Source organism: Magallana gigas, chromosome 5 (genome assembly GCF_963853765.1).
Source record: "Magallana gigas chromosome 5, xbMagGiga1.1, whole genome shotgun sequence".
NCBI classification, from domain to species: domain Eukaryota; kingdom Metazoa; phylum Mollusca; class Bivalvia; order Ostreida; family Ostreidae; genus Magallana; species Magallana gigas.
Genome location: NC_088857.1, coordinates 54385705 through 54400967, shown reverse-complemented (window position 1 = coordinate 54400967; position 15263 = coordinate 54385705). Strand labels below are relative to the sequence as shown.

The window sequence follows — 15263 nt, the reverse complement described above, 5'->3', positions numbered from 1 at the left end:
CAATGGTCATTTTTCTCTGGAAATTAGACAGAATGTCCTTGACCTTGATTTAAGTTACAGCTAGATGGCCTTGTGATCCTAGATGCTTGAGTTGCATGATTCAATTATTATACTGCATTTTCTTAGAAAATGCATTTTGAATACAGTTGATTTATTCCTTTCATACTGAAAATACGTGGTCTAATTCTGACACTTTTAGAATGGTACATGTAATTGGAAGAAAGGTCAATGTTTATCACAAAGGGTCCATATTTTAGAGGAGCAACGGACACGGGTAGTATATATAATTCTCCCACGTTGTGAGATGACTAGCAGCTTCCCGTCCTGTCAAGATTGGACTTACACTGCATTGTCAAGGACAATTAATGAGCGAAACGAACAAACAGACAGACATTCGCTGCCACTCTCCCAAACTTAACTCTGAGAGTACTAGCTTTAATTAAAATGGGTAATCTGCAAACCAGAACCAAAATCCTCATTTCGAAATCCATGGAATTTTTTTAAATTTTAAATAGATAGATTAATTGTAATTTAATACATTTGAAAAAAAAAATTAGACGAAAAAAAAATGCTGAAACACAATTTTTATAAGTTAACAAAAGTTGCATCATGGGGAGCATTCTTTAAGTTCATAGTACATGTAATTCTATGTAGGGTTTTATTTTCTGATATCAAGAATTTAAAATTATTGATATCAAATATTTCTTTATGATTGTCAGAAAATATGCATTAAAAATAGTACAACGGCATCTCATGTGCTTATAATAATTACCGACTCGTGACTATTATTAAAAGTCACCTGACCGATCACATGTGACCTGCTATCATAAACAAACCATGGCTGATGCAGGCGTGAGGTATCGAGACAAAGTCACAATCGTCACCGGAGGTAGCACGGGCATCGGGAAGGGGTGTGTACAGGTGTTCGGTACGTAGCAGACAGGTGTATGTAGGCCATGCATGCTGCGCAGTCATTCGTAAACAGATATACGTAGAATGCGCGTACGTAGTAGTTTTTCTATCCGTTATCAGCTGATTACACGGAATGGGGTCAACTTCCTGACCCCGTTAAAATTCAGCTGTTCTGTGTATATGCTGATAATGTGTAAACGTGAAAGGGAACCAAATTTTACATTAGAATAATACTTTCTATATAACGCAACTGTAAATGGACGGGTTGTTTACAAAAATGCAAATCACAGGAGCGGATTCAAAGTCTATATTTATTTATTTATTTATTTATTTATTTATTTATTTATTTATATGTAGAGAGTTCATTAATGGCATTGATGATGTAGAGAGAGAAAAAAGATTGTTCAATTCAACCAAAACAGACCAAAACGAATTGATCACATATCTACATACATGAATTTAAGAATTCTAGTTTCATTATAGGTAGCTATAGGTCCGCCAATTAATGCTGTCTAAATAAATTGCTGTGTTATTTCTTTGTAGTGAAGCATGGATCCAAAGTAGTATTCTGTGCTAGAGGAGGTAATTTATATCCTATTTGATAACACAAAATTGTTTTGAAGAAAAGCAAAGAAAATACGTTAATTGGATATGCTTTATGAAGTGGATAACAAATGATCGCCTAATTTAATTCCACGTTTTAATATGTGATACCTCTGTTAATATTCGACTTTGTCTCGGTTCGCCTTTGTGCATGTATTTGTGATAAAAATTGATTACAAGGTGTATTTTTGTATCACTTCAGAGGCGGCAGGGCGCGCCCTAGAAAGCGAGGTGAACGCTGTGGGGCCCGGGGTAGCCACGTTCATTCAGTGTGACGTCACTAAAGAAGAACAAATCAAGGTTAATGTGGGAATAATACGATAGAAAACAAATGCAAAATATCTTAATATAATATCCAAAAATCAAACACTATTCAGGAAAAAAGTCCAATTCACGATAGCTGTCTCATAATTTCGTTGGTTCGAACACGCTGTAAGATGATTTTTGTTGTTTGACTGGCGGGGATATTTGAAATTTGATATCAATATCAAATATTATTAGACTCCGTCGAGACGTTTACAATGTATATAATTGTAATGTACTTTTGTATACTCACAGAATGTAATTGACAAGACAGTGGAAAAGTATGGAAGGATAGATTGTTTGATAAATAACGCCGGGCAACGTAAGTTACAATGGTTGTTTTTACAAAGGTGTTTGATGTGTGCATATGATAGTAGAAAAACTGCTGGTGATTACCAAGTTTCTTGTCCTTTTTAAGACCCCCCTAAAACAGCGATCGATGACATCACAGCAGACGACTTCCGGCGACTTCTTGATATAAACCTCGTCAGTTACTTCCTCTTTGCCAAGGTAAGTATGTTGGACGTGGAATCAAATATCATGGGTAATCTAAGAACAACAGGAAGAACATGATTTTTTAATCAAGCAAGATCATTTGATCTCAGCATTTGATTATATTATAATAATATCAGTTGACATGATTATTTGTCAGAAAAGTTACATGTTGCGTGGCGCATTTCTTGCATTATTTAAGGAATAAGGAATCATTCTTTGAGAAAATATAAGGTGATAATTTTGCTCGGGGCGTGACCAAATCCAATAAAGCCCGAAGAGCTTTATGATAGATTTGATCACGCTCCGACCGTAATTATCATCTCATAATATTCAAAGAATGATTCCTTATTACTTATATTTATATAATTTTAAACCATTTAAATTTTTAAATAATAATAAGCAAACCCCGCTGGCGCCTCAATTTTGCGTCATTTGAAGTTATGGGTTATATAGTATAAAATCGATACGTAGTGTTATCACAGGCAAAGACACTGGAAAATGTAAATACATTGTATATTGTTCTATTATATAGACCTTTTTGTAAAACGTCCATAGTTTCAAGCATTACATTTTTGGGAGTTGATTTTAATCAACTCTCCTATGCAGTTACTCAGACAAACCGAAAGTGAAACAGTGTTTGGACCTCAGCACAAATCATTGCTGCTGACAAGACTTAGTTCTTGAAAATAATTGATAAATTCGATGTAATGTATGCTAATAAAAGCATTGTTTTCAAGGAAACTTATTCATAAATACCTTGAAAATAGTCAGATTTTAAATGGTACGAACAATTTAAATATTTTTTGTAGTCGTATGTATTCCTACGCCAGAGTTCAATATAGTCTCGTTCAACTCGACGCTCGGCTGTCTCCGTAAATCCTTGTCGGAGATTTACGGTGTCAACCGAGCGTTCGGTTGAACGAGACTATATTGATTGAGTTCAATATTGCTTGGATCCATACAATTTTCGAGAAATATTTCTATTACTGATACATAGTTTGATTGAATTGATTTTATTTTTAAATATTATTCAACATGATTCATATGAGGGTTTCTCGACATTCTTGTCGAAAAGGTCCAAAAATTCATATTATAAAAATGTGCGTAATTCAAATTAGAAACTACATGTACTTGTCATGCAAAATAACATATCATTGATTTTAAAATAAATAAACATCGACAAAGTCAACTCCCGTCAGTTCTTCAGTACTTTGATAAAGGATTAGTGATCTAAGAGCCGGGGATTTTTGCATCTTCGCTAGCCAAACGTTTGATTTGTGTAAAATGTTTTTTTTTAATTAGCTTATGCAAATTAGTTTTGCCAAAAAATAAAATGAAATAAAAACACCTCGTAGCACTAATTTCACAACTGACAAAATGACAATCGCACGTGTTTGCGTGTTAAAGACTTCGTCGTACAACACACCGTCATGTGACATGCAACATGACGTCGTGACATTATATAAATAGTGCCTGTTTGGGAGGGTAAGAGTTGAAGAAAGCGAAGCGGAGGTTGACAATAAATTTCGAGGGGTGTCAATTTCAACTCTTACCCTCACAAACAGGTACAATTTATTTTATTATACTGAATGTCTTTATTTCAAAAGAAAACTTTAATGCTTTTATATAGGAATGACGTGAATTCTGTGGCGAACCGTACGCGCATAATTTACGCGCATGTAACAATTTCGTTGTGTTAACCTTTGCTAAGTGTGTTGCTTATGCTGAGGGTAATAGAACGGATTATCAACTGCGTCTAAACCAATCAGGTTTCAGTATATAACATGAAAGTATAATAATGTAGCTTGTGACAGCGCGACACGAATTATGTGAAGTTAATGCTAAAAAGGCATTTGGCATGACGGTGACGTACATGTATGCTAAGCATAGTTGTGATAGTGCGTCTGATTGCTGATTGAATTTGTGTTAGTACATGGGCGTGTTGTGTTTCAGCGTGACGCGTGATTTTTCGTTTGTGTTTAGTTCCTGATATGTCCTTTCAAAGACAATGAATTTGTCATGTATCGTTGTGTGAGAAATTGTGTGTTAAATGAAACACAAAAGCGAATATGCAGGTTGTTCTTATTATTCAGTATGCGTTGCCTCACTTGAGAAAAACAGAAGGGAACATCATTAACGACACCAGTCTAGTGGCCCAGATCGGGCAACCGGGGGCCGTCACGTACGTGGCTACCAAGGTAACGCGTCACCTCGGTGACGACATACATACATGTACGTTTGTTGAAGCCCTTATCACCCCTGCGAATGTTATTGTCATTTAAATTTTAGACCACGTGGTTTTATTTGACCCTTTCAGTTTCGCAGTAAAAATCCTGCCTCGTGTTTATAGTCTATTTTATAGAATCTAGGTACTTGTTGTCAAATATGAATTCTAGACGTATATTGATTTTAAACTTTATTTTCATTAATTGGTGGATAAAAAGTGTTCTAGAAATAAATGTGACAATACAAAAATAGTTTTTTATCTGCTGTTGCAACAATTAACATGCGTAGTAGAGATCCCCCATAGGAATTAATTTTCGATCCGCGCCTGACCTAGTAATAACATCAATAGTGAAAGAGACTACACTATTTTATGCAGAATGTTCCTTGAAAATGGCTCGATATACTGAATTTTTATGCAAAACATTCACCCATTATTTTTTTAAAAAACATAGTATTGCACACCACAAGCATCAAACATGGCTATGATTTTATTTAGCAACCCAATGTTTATATTTTCAACCACTCTACACGTGGTTGAACACGAACGATAACTCTGTTCTGAATATAATCGTTAAATTTAAATTACCGCTAGATTGTGAAATAAGACATACATCTTAAAAGATTTTGATGTTTTAACATAAATCAAAGTAGGATATGATATGAAAATTGACCAGTTCTTACGGAAGCCCGTAAGTGCCACATGATATATATAAAGAAAACTACATATATATATAAAGAAAATCGTATATTTATATATATAAAGAAAATGATATATATATATATATATATATAATGAATACGATATATATATAAAGAAAACTGAATATATATAAAGAAAATCGTGTATATATATATATATATATATATATATATATATATATATATATATATATATATATATATATATAACCACTGATATATATATAAAGAAAATCGCGATATATAAGCAAGAGTGATATCTATATAAAGCCAAAAAATTCCACTACGTGACCTTCACCGATTGCAGCCTAATGCTGCATATAATTAACAAACTCCGCCTACAGAGGAGAGAGGCCACAAATGCAATTATCGCTCCATGGTCAGCCGATCAAAAGAGAGGTAAAGAATTTATTTGTACTATAGACAATGTGTTAAAAGAAATTGCATGTAACTCTATTGTAACGAAAATATGTTTTACTGTTTAATATTTATATCCTTATAACCATCGCCTTAAAATTGTTTATAAACTGTTTAAATTACTAATAGATTGATAGGAGTGTCTGGCTACCCAAAGCACAAAAGTTTATTCCAACAAAAATTGTGCATGCCTACGTGGAATAAGTGGAGGGGTCATAAGGTTACGGGTATTTTGGAAAATTCAAAATGATTTGAAGAATCTTAAACATCTTGCAGAATAACATCAAAAACATAAGCGATTACACATCCTTTTTTTCAAATAATTTGGTTTTAAACTCAAAAACCTCCTTTAATTATATAAGTTCATCGAATACTAGTATGTCAGCTAGAGGTGTCATTTTAATTTCGTTTTACAGTTTTCCACATTTTGTAAAATGTCCTCTAACTTATAAATCTATATAAATTTTTGCAGGTATAATATCTATGCACTGATAAGAGAGCAAAACGTATATCCATAATTCGGCTGTCATCTGTAAAAAAGATAATACTGTGATTAATAAAATCACGTTTACTTTAAAAAACAATTATTCAATACCAGGTAATGTTTTACAAACTGGGCGGGACTGGTGCAAAGCATGAAAGGCATTCAATATTTCACTCGGTCAGAATTAATTAATCATCTGTTAATGTGAATAAATCCCTTCAGATTTATTTCGCTCAAAATATTTAGACCCATCTTAACCAAGAACTTCCAAAGAGGGAGGCGGTAGAGAAAATTATGGGGGGGGGGACTGGGTGTGTCCATAACCTATTTTTCTGTAGCAAATTTTTAAAATAGGTTGAATTTTCCAAAATACCCGTAACTTTATGACCCCTCCACTTATTCCACGTAGGCATGCACAATTTTTGTTGGAATAAACTTTTGTGCTTTGGGTAGCCAGACACTCCTATCAATCTATTAGTATTTTAAACAGTTTATAAACAATTTTAAGGCGATGGTTATAAGGATATAAATATTAAACAGTAAAACATATTTTCTACGGAAGCCCGTAAGTGCCACATGATATATATAAAGAAAACTACATATATATATAAAGAAAATCGTATATTTATATATATAAAGAAAATGATATATATATATAATGAATACGATATATATATAAAGAAAACTGAATATATATAAAGAAAATCGTGTATATATATAGATAACCACTGATATATATATAAAGAAAATCGCGATATATAAGCAAGAGTGATATTTATATAAAGCCAAAAAATTCCACTACGTGACCTTCACCGATTGCAGCCTAATGCTGCATATAATTAACAAACTCCGCCTACAGAGGAGAGAGGCCACACATGCAATTATCGCTCCATGGTCAGCCGATCAAAAGAGAGGTAAAGAATTTATTTGTACTATAGACAATGTGTTAAAAGAAATTGCATGTAACTCTATTGTAACGAAAATATGTTTTACTGTTTAATATTTATATCATTATAACCATCGCCTTAAAATTGTTTATAAACTGTTTAAATTACTAATAGATTGATAGGAGTGTCTGGCTACCCAAAGCACAAAAGTTTATTCCAACAAAAATTGTGCATACCTACGTGGAATAAGTGGAGGGGTCATAAGGTTACGGGTATTTTGGAAAATTCAAAATGATTTGAAGAATCTTAAACATCTTGCAGAATAACATCAAAAACATAAGCAATTATACATCCTTTTTTTCAAATAATTTGGTTTTAAACTCAAAAACCTCCTTTAATTATATAAGTTCATCGAATACTAGTATGTCAGCTAGAGGTGTCACTTTAATTTCGTTTTACAGTTTTCCACATTTTGTAAAATGTCCTCTAACTTATAAATCTATATAAATTTTTGCATGTATAATATCTATGCACTGATAAGAGAGCAAAACGTATATCCATAATTCGGCTGTCATCTGTAAAAAAGATAATACTGTGATTAATAAAATCACGTTTACTTTAAAAAACAATTATTCAATACCAGGTAATGTTTTACAAACTGGGCGGGACTGGTGCAAAGCATGAAAGGCATTCAATATTTCACTCGATCAGAATTAATTAATCATCTGTAATGTGAATAAATCCCTTCAGATTTATTTCGCTCAAAATATTTAGACCCATCTTAACCAAGAACTTCCAAAGAGGGAGGCGGTAGAGAAAATTATGGGGGGGGGGGGGGGGGACTGGGTGTGTTCATAACCTATTTTTCTGTAGCAAATTTTTAAAATAGGTTGAATTTTCCAAAATACCCGTAACTTTATGACCCCTCCACTTATTCCACGCAGGCATCCACAATTTTTGTTGGAATAAACTTTTGTGCTTTGGGTAGCCAGACACTCCTATCAATCTATTAGTAATTTAAACAGTTTATAAACAATTTTAAGGCGATGGTTATAATGATATAAATATTAAACAGTAAAACATATTTTCGTTACAATAGAGTTACATGCAATTTCTTTTAACACATTGTCTATAGTACAAATAAATTCTTTACCTCTCTTTTGATCGGCTGACCATGGAGCGATAATTGCATTTGTGGCCTCTCTCCTCTGTAGGCGGAGTTTGTTTAAAATTATATGCAGCATTAGGCTGCAATCGGTGAAGGTCACGTAGTGGAATTTTTTGGCTTTATATAAATATCACTCTTGCTTATATATCGCGATTTTCTTTATATATATATCAGTGGTTATATATATATATACACGATTTTCTTTATATATATTCAGTTTTATTTATATATATATCGTATTCATTATATATATATATCATTTTCTTTATATATATAAATATACGATTTTCTTTATATATATATGTAGTTTTCTTTATATATATCATGTGGCACTTACGGGCTTCCGTAATTTTCGTTACATGCAATTTCTTTTAACACATTGTCTATAGTACAAATAAATTCTTTACCTCTCTTTTGATCGGCTGACCATGGAGCGATAATTGCATTTGTGGCCTCTCTCCTCTGTAGGCGGAGTTTGTTAATTATATGCAGCATTAGGCTGCAATCGGTGAAGGTCACGTAGTGGAATTTTTTGGCTTTATATAGATATCACTCTTGCTTATATATCGCGATTTTCTTTATATATATATCAGTGGTTATATATATATATATATATATATCAGTGGTTATATATATATATATATATATATATATATATATATATATATATATATATATATATATATATATATATATATATATATATATACACACGATTTTTTTTATATATATTCAGTTTTCTTTATATATATATCGTATTCATTATATATATATATCATTTTCTTTATATATATAAATATACGATTTTCTTTATATATATATGTAGTTTTCTTTATATATATCATGTGACACTTACGGGCTTCCGTAAGTTCTTACGTATTTTGAGAATATTATCCGAACACTTATACTTCCGCTCGAAATTTCACAGGAACTGAACAAATCTCGGTGAAGTCTCGTGAACTTTCATTCGAGCACCTCTGGATTTATTACATACTTAGCAACGATAAAGAAAACATTCCGAACACATTCGCAGGGGTGTTATGAATAACAAAGAAAATTGTTTAATTCTAATAAAGCTATATCTTTTTTCTATGGTAGGGTGGAATTACAGCCTTTACAAAAGCCCTTGCAATAGATGAGGCAAAGCACAACGTTAGAGTGAATGCGTGAGTAATTACTTAAGGTAGCTCGCGGGTTTACTGCTTGGTGTCCATAAATTACGCACTGCGTTAGTTTTAAGTAATCGGTACTGATTACCCAAATACAAAGTCATGAATGTTTATAGTAATTACCAAAGTGTTTTGGTAAAGTCAGAACTCTCAGTACTAAGGTAACTGTATACATATTCTAACAAAATATCCAGTAATGTATGAAAGATATCATAAGTTAATGAAATTCTATTTAAGTTATGAAGCTGATTTACCCGGTGCCTGTATCCGGTTTCTAAAGTAATTAGGATAGAAAATCACCTAAACATACGTCTGGACGCGCGGGGTGTAATTGATAATAAACAACTTGTACCACGGCTCTAACCAAGACGCCAGGAGTACATGTTTTTCCTGTTTTAAGATTTTCCCCAGGAAATGTATGGACGCCAATGTGGGAAGAAGAAACCAAACAGTACAGTGACCCGGAATCCGCCAAAAAGAGCGGAGCGGACTGCCAGGTGAGTACACGGATTAATTATAGTAAAACACGGTTACATCGGATGTGCTTTCGTCTAATTCAGGCTGAAACCGAAACCAGTTTCCTTAGTAAGTCTTAAAATGTATTATTATGAAATTATCTAATATGTAAACGGTGTGACCGTTGGACCGAGCTCAGATTTAACACAATGCAGTTTGATTTTTGTGTGATAAAATCTATTCAAAACGTACACAGTAGGATCCGCCTGCATGGTTGCCTACTCAAAGTTAAACTAAACGCCGCGTGCTCAGTCTACATTATGACGTCATATCTCAGACGTAAATCGTTCAAGTTTTGTCTACGGAAATAGCCGAAGAGAGTTACATGATTCCAATTTTTTTTATTTCTTCTTTCATTGTTCATCAATTTAATTCATATGAATGCCGCTGTAATAAATTTGAATACTTTATTCAGTATCTAAAAGATTAGTTCCTTGACGTTAATGTTTTTATTTTCCATCTGATAATTTGATAAGACATACATAGAAAAAGTCGTGTTTCTTAATTGAAGCACTATGGAAACTTATCTGATTTCCTTTTTAAATTCCTTTAATTCAAATTACCTTCTATTGAAATACTGGAACTTATTTAATCGAGTTTAGGGGCAATAAACATTGAGTACCAGTCAATCAATGATCGAACTAACTTTACAAAAACAAAATGGCTGCCAATATGGCGGCGCCCAGGGCTGGAAGAAATTTTTTTTGGCCTTAGTACCCCTGATTCAACTTTCATTTTTCACTGATTTTCTTATATATACGTGTTACCATTAATCCTCGCTTCGCGAGGCGGGCTTCGCCCGCCTCTCGCTGCGCTCGGTATTATGACTAAAGCGCAGTCAGTCAGTGACAAACTTAGCGGCTATGGAACGCCAAATTAACATATATTCAAATATTTGTACCTATCTTCAAATAATTGTACCTATCTTCAATTAATAGAATTGAAGATAGGTACAATTGAATTGAAGATAGGTACAATTATTTGAAGATAGGTACAAATATTTGAATATATGTTAATTTGGCGTTCCATAAGCGGCGGCCAGTAAAACGGTCAGATATATGAATCTGTACCGTTTGTAGTTAATCGGTCGGCATGTAGATTAATTTTGTTGTAGTTGAACGGTCGACTAGGTATATACAAATCTGTTTTGTTGAAGTTGAACAGTCGGTTTATATAAATTTGTTTTGTTGTAGTTGAACGGTCGGTTTATACAAATCTGTTTGTTGTAGTTGAACGGTCGGTTCGGGACCATTGAGGAGTCCGGATTACTCTGCCTGTTCCTAGCGACGGACGCCACGTTCTGTACCGGGATAGATATCAACTTGTCGGGGGGCGCCGAGCTCAGCTACGGGGTCAAAAACATGCGCCTCACCGCCCTCAAATAGCTGTCGTGCAATATAAAATAATAAATATATAACTGCCTGTATTTATACTTGTATATCAATTATATTAAAGCATTGTATTTAAACCTTAATCTAGTGGGAATTCAAGTACCACCTTTGTTTATACATTTACAGTTCATTCATTTTGTATTTCAACTAGACTTTGACCCATGCACGAGTTGACATTGCATATTATGTCGGGCATTTACAAAATAGATATATCAAATTGTTTTCCCTCGGACTGAAATGTCATATTTTCATTGGATTAAACATGACACGTGATTGCCGCATATATCTCTATGTAGGTTCTTTGAGGATTAATATTAGGCAATATGGCCGTCATTGGCCGCCGCCTCACCTACTGATCTCGATATTTCATATTATTTAACACAGGAATCGTGTTCATTAAGTCATTAAAATATTGGAGTAGTGGCCCTTTGGAATTATTTTTAAATTAGAGTAGTTGCCCTTTGAATATTGACGTCACATTGTTGTGTCTGGAGCAAAACAAAAAGGCAGCGTCTAAATTTGCTCAAATCTCTGCAGAGGTTTAAAATTGAATAGCAACAAAACATTGTAAGTAATATGGGTGAAGCGAAGATTTTTAAAGCGTATTTGAAAGATGGTATTGATAATTTAGAAGAGTTTAAATGAGTTTAATTGAACGAGATGTAAGGCATCCTGTACATGGCTTTGCGTAGATCACCGCTATTTGTAAATGAATATGTCGCTTGACAGTCCTCGGGAAAACAAAACACTTATTAGGTTAGTTACTAACTCACTACGGAAATATATTGGGTTGATAAATCTCATAGACGGCTCGGCTTCGCCTCGCCATCTATGAGATTGATCAACCCAATATATTTCCGTAGCGTAGTGAGTCAGTAACTAACCTAATAAGTAATATTTGCACACCATGTTGACATTCAGAACTCTCGGAAATTTTTCATGTTAAACGCACTGAGAGTTATCTCCCGTATTTTCTTTCACGAACAGAATATATTATATTGTTATACGTTCATGTTAAATACTGAAATCTGATTGGTTAAGACGCAGTTCATAATCCGTTCTATTACCCTCAGCGTAAGCAACGCACTTAGCAACGGGTAACATTACAAATTGTTACATGCGCGAAAATTATGCACGTACGGTTCGCTGTAGAATTCACGTTATTCCTATTAAAAGCAGTAAAATTTTCTTAAAAATTGATACATTCAGTATAGCAAAATAAATAGTGCCTGTTTGGGAGGATAACAGTTGAAATTGACACCCCGAGAAAACCATTGTCAACCGACGCGAAATTGACACCCCTCGAAAACCATTGTCAACCGACGCGAAGCGTCGGTTGACAATGGTTTTCTCGGGGTGTCAATTTCAACTGTTACCCTCCCAAACAGGCACTATTATATAAATAGTGCCTGTTTGGGAGGGTAACAGTGTCAATTTCAACTGTTACCCTCCCAAACAGTGTCAATTTCAACTGTTACCCTCCCAAACAGGCACTATTATATAAATAGTGCCTGTTTGGGAGGGTAACATTTGCACAATTTATTTTGTTATACTGAATGTCTTAATTTTTTAAAATTTTTTTACTGCTTTTATATAGGAATAACGTGAATTCTACAGCGAACCGTACGCGCATAATTTTCGCGCATGTAACATTTTTTAATGTTACCCGTTGCTAAGTGCGTTACTAACGCTGAGGGTAATAGAAAATATTATTAACTGCGTCTTAACCAATCAGATTTCAGTATTTAACATGAAAGTATAACAATTATGTAATGGCAAATTTTTAATGAAAGATTATATGTATTTGTATCATCGTTTATGCAAATGTGACATTGTGGAAACATAAACTAAAGAGCCCTAATATTTTAATAAAGAAGTATAGAAACGGCTACGTTGCACAACTGGTCGTCACGTGACACACAGCAAGGCGATTACTACTATGCTGCTGTGTTAATTTGTGGTAGCGCGATCTGTTTAAAGTTGCGTTAGTGTTACAGCATGACCCCCCCCCCCTCCGGTGCGTTGTTGAGCTTTTCATAAGGATCATATTCGGACACAGTAGATTTATCATTGTCTTAATATAGCAGATGTATATAGTAAAGGAGGCTGGTGGTCAATAATTTGCTCAGTTGTCACCCCTTGTATCCTTTAAGATTACTTTAGTTCAAAGCTCTTCTTTGTTAATAGGTAGAGAAATGCCGTGGAAAAAACGCGACCTCTCTTTTAAAAAGAAAACAGAAAAAAAATGTGCCATAACAGTCACGTTACACGAAAGTGAATAATGGCGTTATGTTTTTTTGCAGTCAAGGACACATCTGTCAGAATTAAAGTTTGGACACGTAATCCTGTATCAAAATATAACACGTAATGGTGCTGCAGGCTTGTATAACAAACAATTTAATACTGCTGCAGGCTAATGTAAATAAGTATAAAGGTTGCTCAACAAATCTTCCCGCACTAGTTTTTTTTTGTACTAATGTTGTAGGTCAATGTATATTTTGTATAAACTAGCCCACATTTTATTTTATCTATTGTATTCCCTCTGACACGTTTTGTAGCAATTTTAATATATGACTAGACTTGCCTGTTATAGTTGAAAACCGGTCAATCTAGCTGCTTTATATTTGAACATGTATGTGTTTATATTATGTTGTAGTTAAAAATGGGTTTATACTAACTTGTTTCCTTCGAGATCTATTTTGTTAAGTTCTACATTTTGTTGTAGCTTAACGTCCGGTATATACAGATTGTGTTGTATTAAGCGTTCGATATAAAGAACATTCCGTTTTATGGTTGAGCGGTTTATATAGATCTATTCTGTTGAAGTTGAACGGTCGGTTTATATAAATATGTTCTATTGACCATGTAGCTAGTCGATCGGTTTATTATTTTTTAATTTTTTGTTTGGGGTGGGGGAGTGATGTTGATCTGTTCTGTCGTAGTTGAACTGTCGGTTTATAAAGTAGTTTATTATATTATATAGTTAAACGCCCGGTTTAAATATTATTTTATTCTGTTGTAGTTGAACGGTCGGTTTATGTTAATCTGTTTTGTTGTAGTTGAACGGTCGATTTATGTTAATCTGTTTTTTTGTAGTTAAACGGTCGGTTTAAGTTAATCTGTTTTGTTGTAGTTGAACGGTCGTTTATTTAAATCTGTTTGTTGTAGTTGAACGGTCGGTTTATATAAATCTGTTTGTTGTAGTTGAACGGTCGGTTTATATAAATCTGTTTGTTGTGGTTAAACGGTCGGTTTATGTACATCTGTTTGTTGTAATTGAACGGTCGTTTATATACATCTGTTTTGTTGTAGTTTAATGGTCGGTTTATATAAATCTGTTTGTTGTAGTTGAACGGTCGGTTTATGTACATCTGTTTTGTTGTAGTTGAACGGTCGATTAATATAAATCTGTTTTGTTGTAGTTGAACGGTCGGTTTATATAAATCTGTTTGATGTAGTTGAACGGTCGGTTTATATAAATCTGTTTGTTGTAGTTGAACGGTCGGTTTATGTACATCTGTTTTGTTGTAGTTGAACAGTCGGTTAATATAAATCTGTTTTGTTGTAGTTGAACGGTCGGTTTATATAAGTCTGTTTTGTTGTAGTTGAACGGTCGGTTTATGTACATCTGTTTTGTTGTAGTTGAACGGTCGGTTAATATAAATCTGTTTTGTTGTAGTTGAACGGTCGGTTTATGTACATCTGTTTTTTATACCCCCGCAAACGAAGTTTAGGGGGGTATATTGGTTTCACCCTGTCCGTCTGTCCGTCTGTCCGTCTGTCCGTTTGTCCGTCTGTCTGTAGACGCAACTTTGTCCCCCCTATAGAATTTTTTATTACTGCATGGAACAGTTTGAAAATTTGTACATATGTTGAACACCATCTGAAGATGTGCACCTGCAATTTTTTTTAAGATCAGACAAGATTTAATGATTTTATGACAGTTTTCATTTTCCTTATTCTATATATTGTACACTAATGTTGAAAAGTAAG

The 15263-nt window shown here is 33.8% G+C and overlaps 1 protein-coding gene across 1 annotated transcript; it reads left to right on the top strand.

Moving 5' to 3' along the window:
* Window positions 1–779: 779 nt before the first annotated feature.
* Window positions 780–11353, top strand: LOC109618452 (17-beta-hydroxysteroid dehydrogenase 14). The gene is made up of 9 exons (XM_066083589.1): window positions 780–928; window positions 1456–1494; window positions 1718–1815; window positions 2074–2140; window positions 2237–2328; window positions 4407–4511; window positions 9293–9360; window positions 9764–9860; window positions 11109–11353. Exons 1-9 carry the CDS (start codon window positions 838–840, stop codon window positions 11262–11264), a joined length of 813 nt encoding a protein of 270 aa, XP_065939661.1. The 5' UTR covers window positions 780–837; the 3' UTR covers window positions 11265–11353.
* The last annotated feature ends 3910 nt before the right edge of the window (window positions 11354–15263 follow it).

Excerpts from the sequence above, each read along its gene's own strand:
- LOC109618452 (XM_066083589.1), top strand. The coding sequence starts at position 838 with ATGGCTGATGCAGGCGTGAGGTATCGAGACAAAGTCACAATCGTCACC. Across the intron at positions 1,495-1,717 it reads AGTATTCTGTGCTAGAGGAG|AGGCGGCAGGGCGCGCCCTA; the intron begins GTAATTTATATC and ends GTATCACTTCAG. Across the intron at positions 2,329-4,406 it reads GTTACTTCCTCTTTGCCAAG|TATGCGTTGCCTCACTTGAG; the intron begins GTAAGTATGTTG and ends CTTATTATTCAG.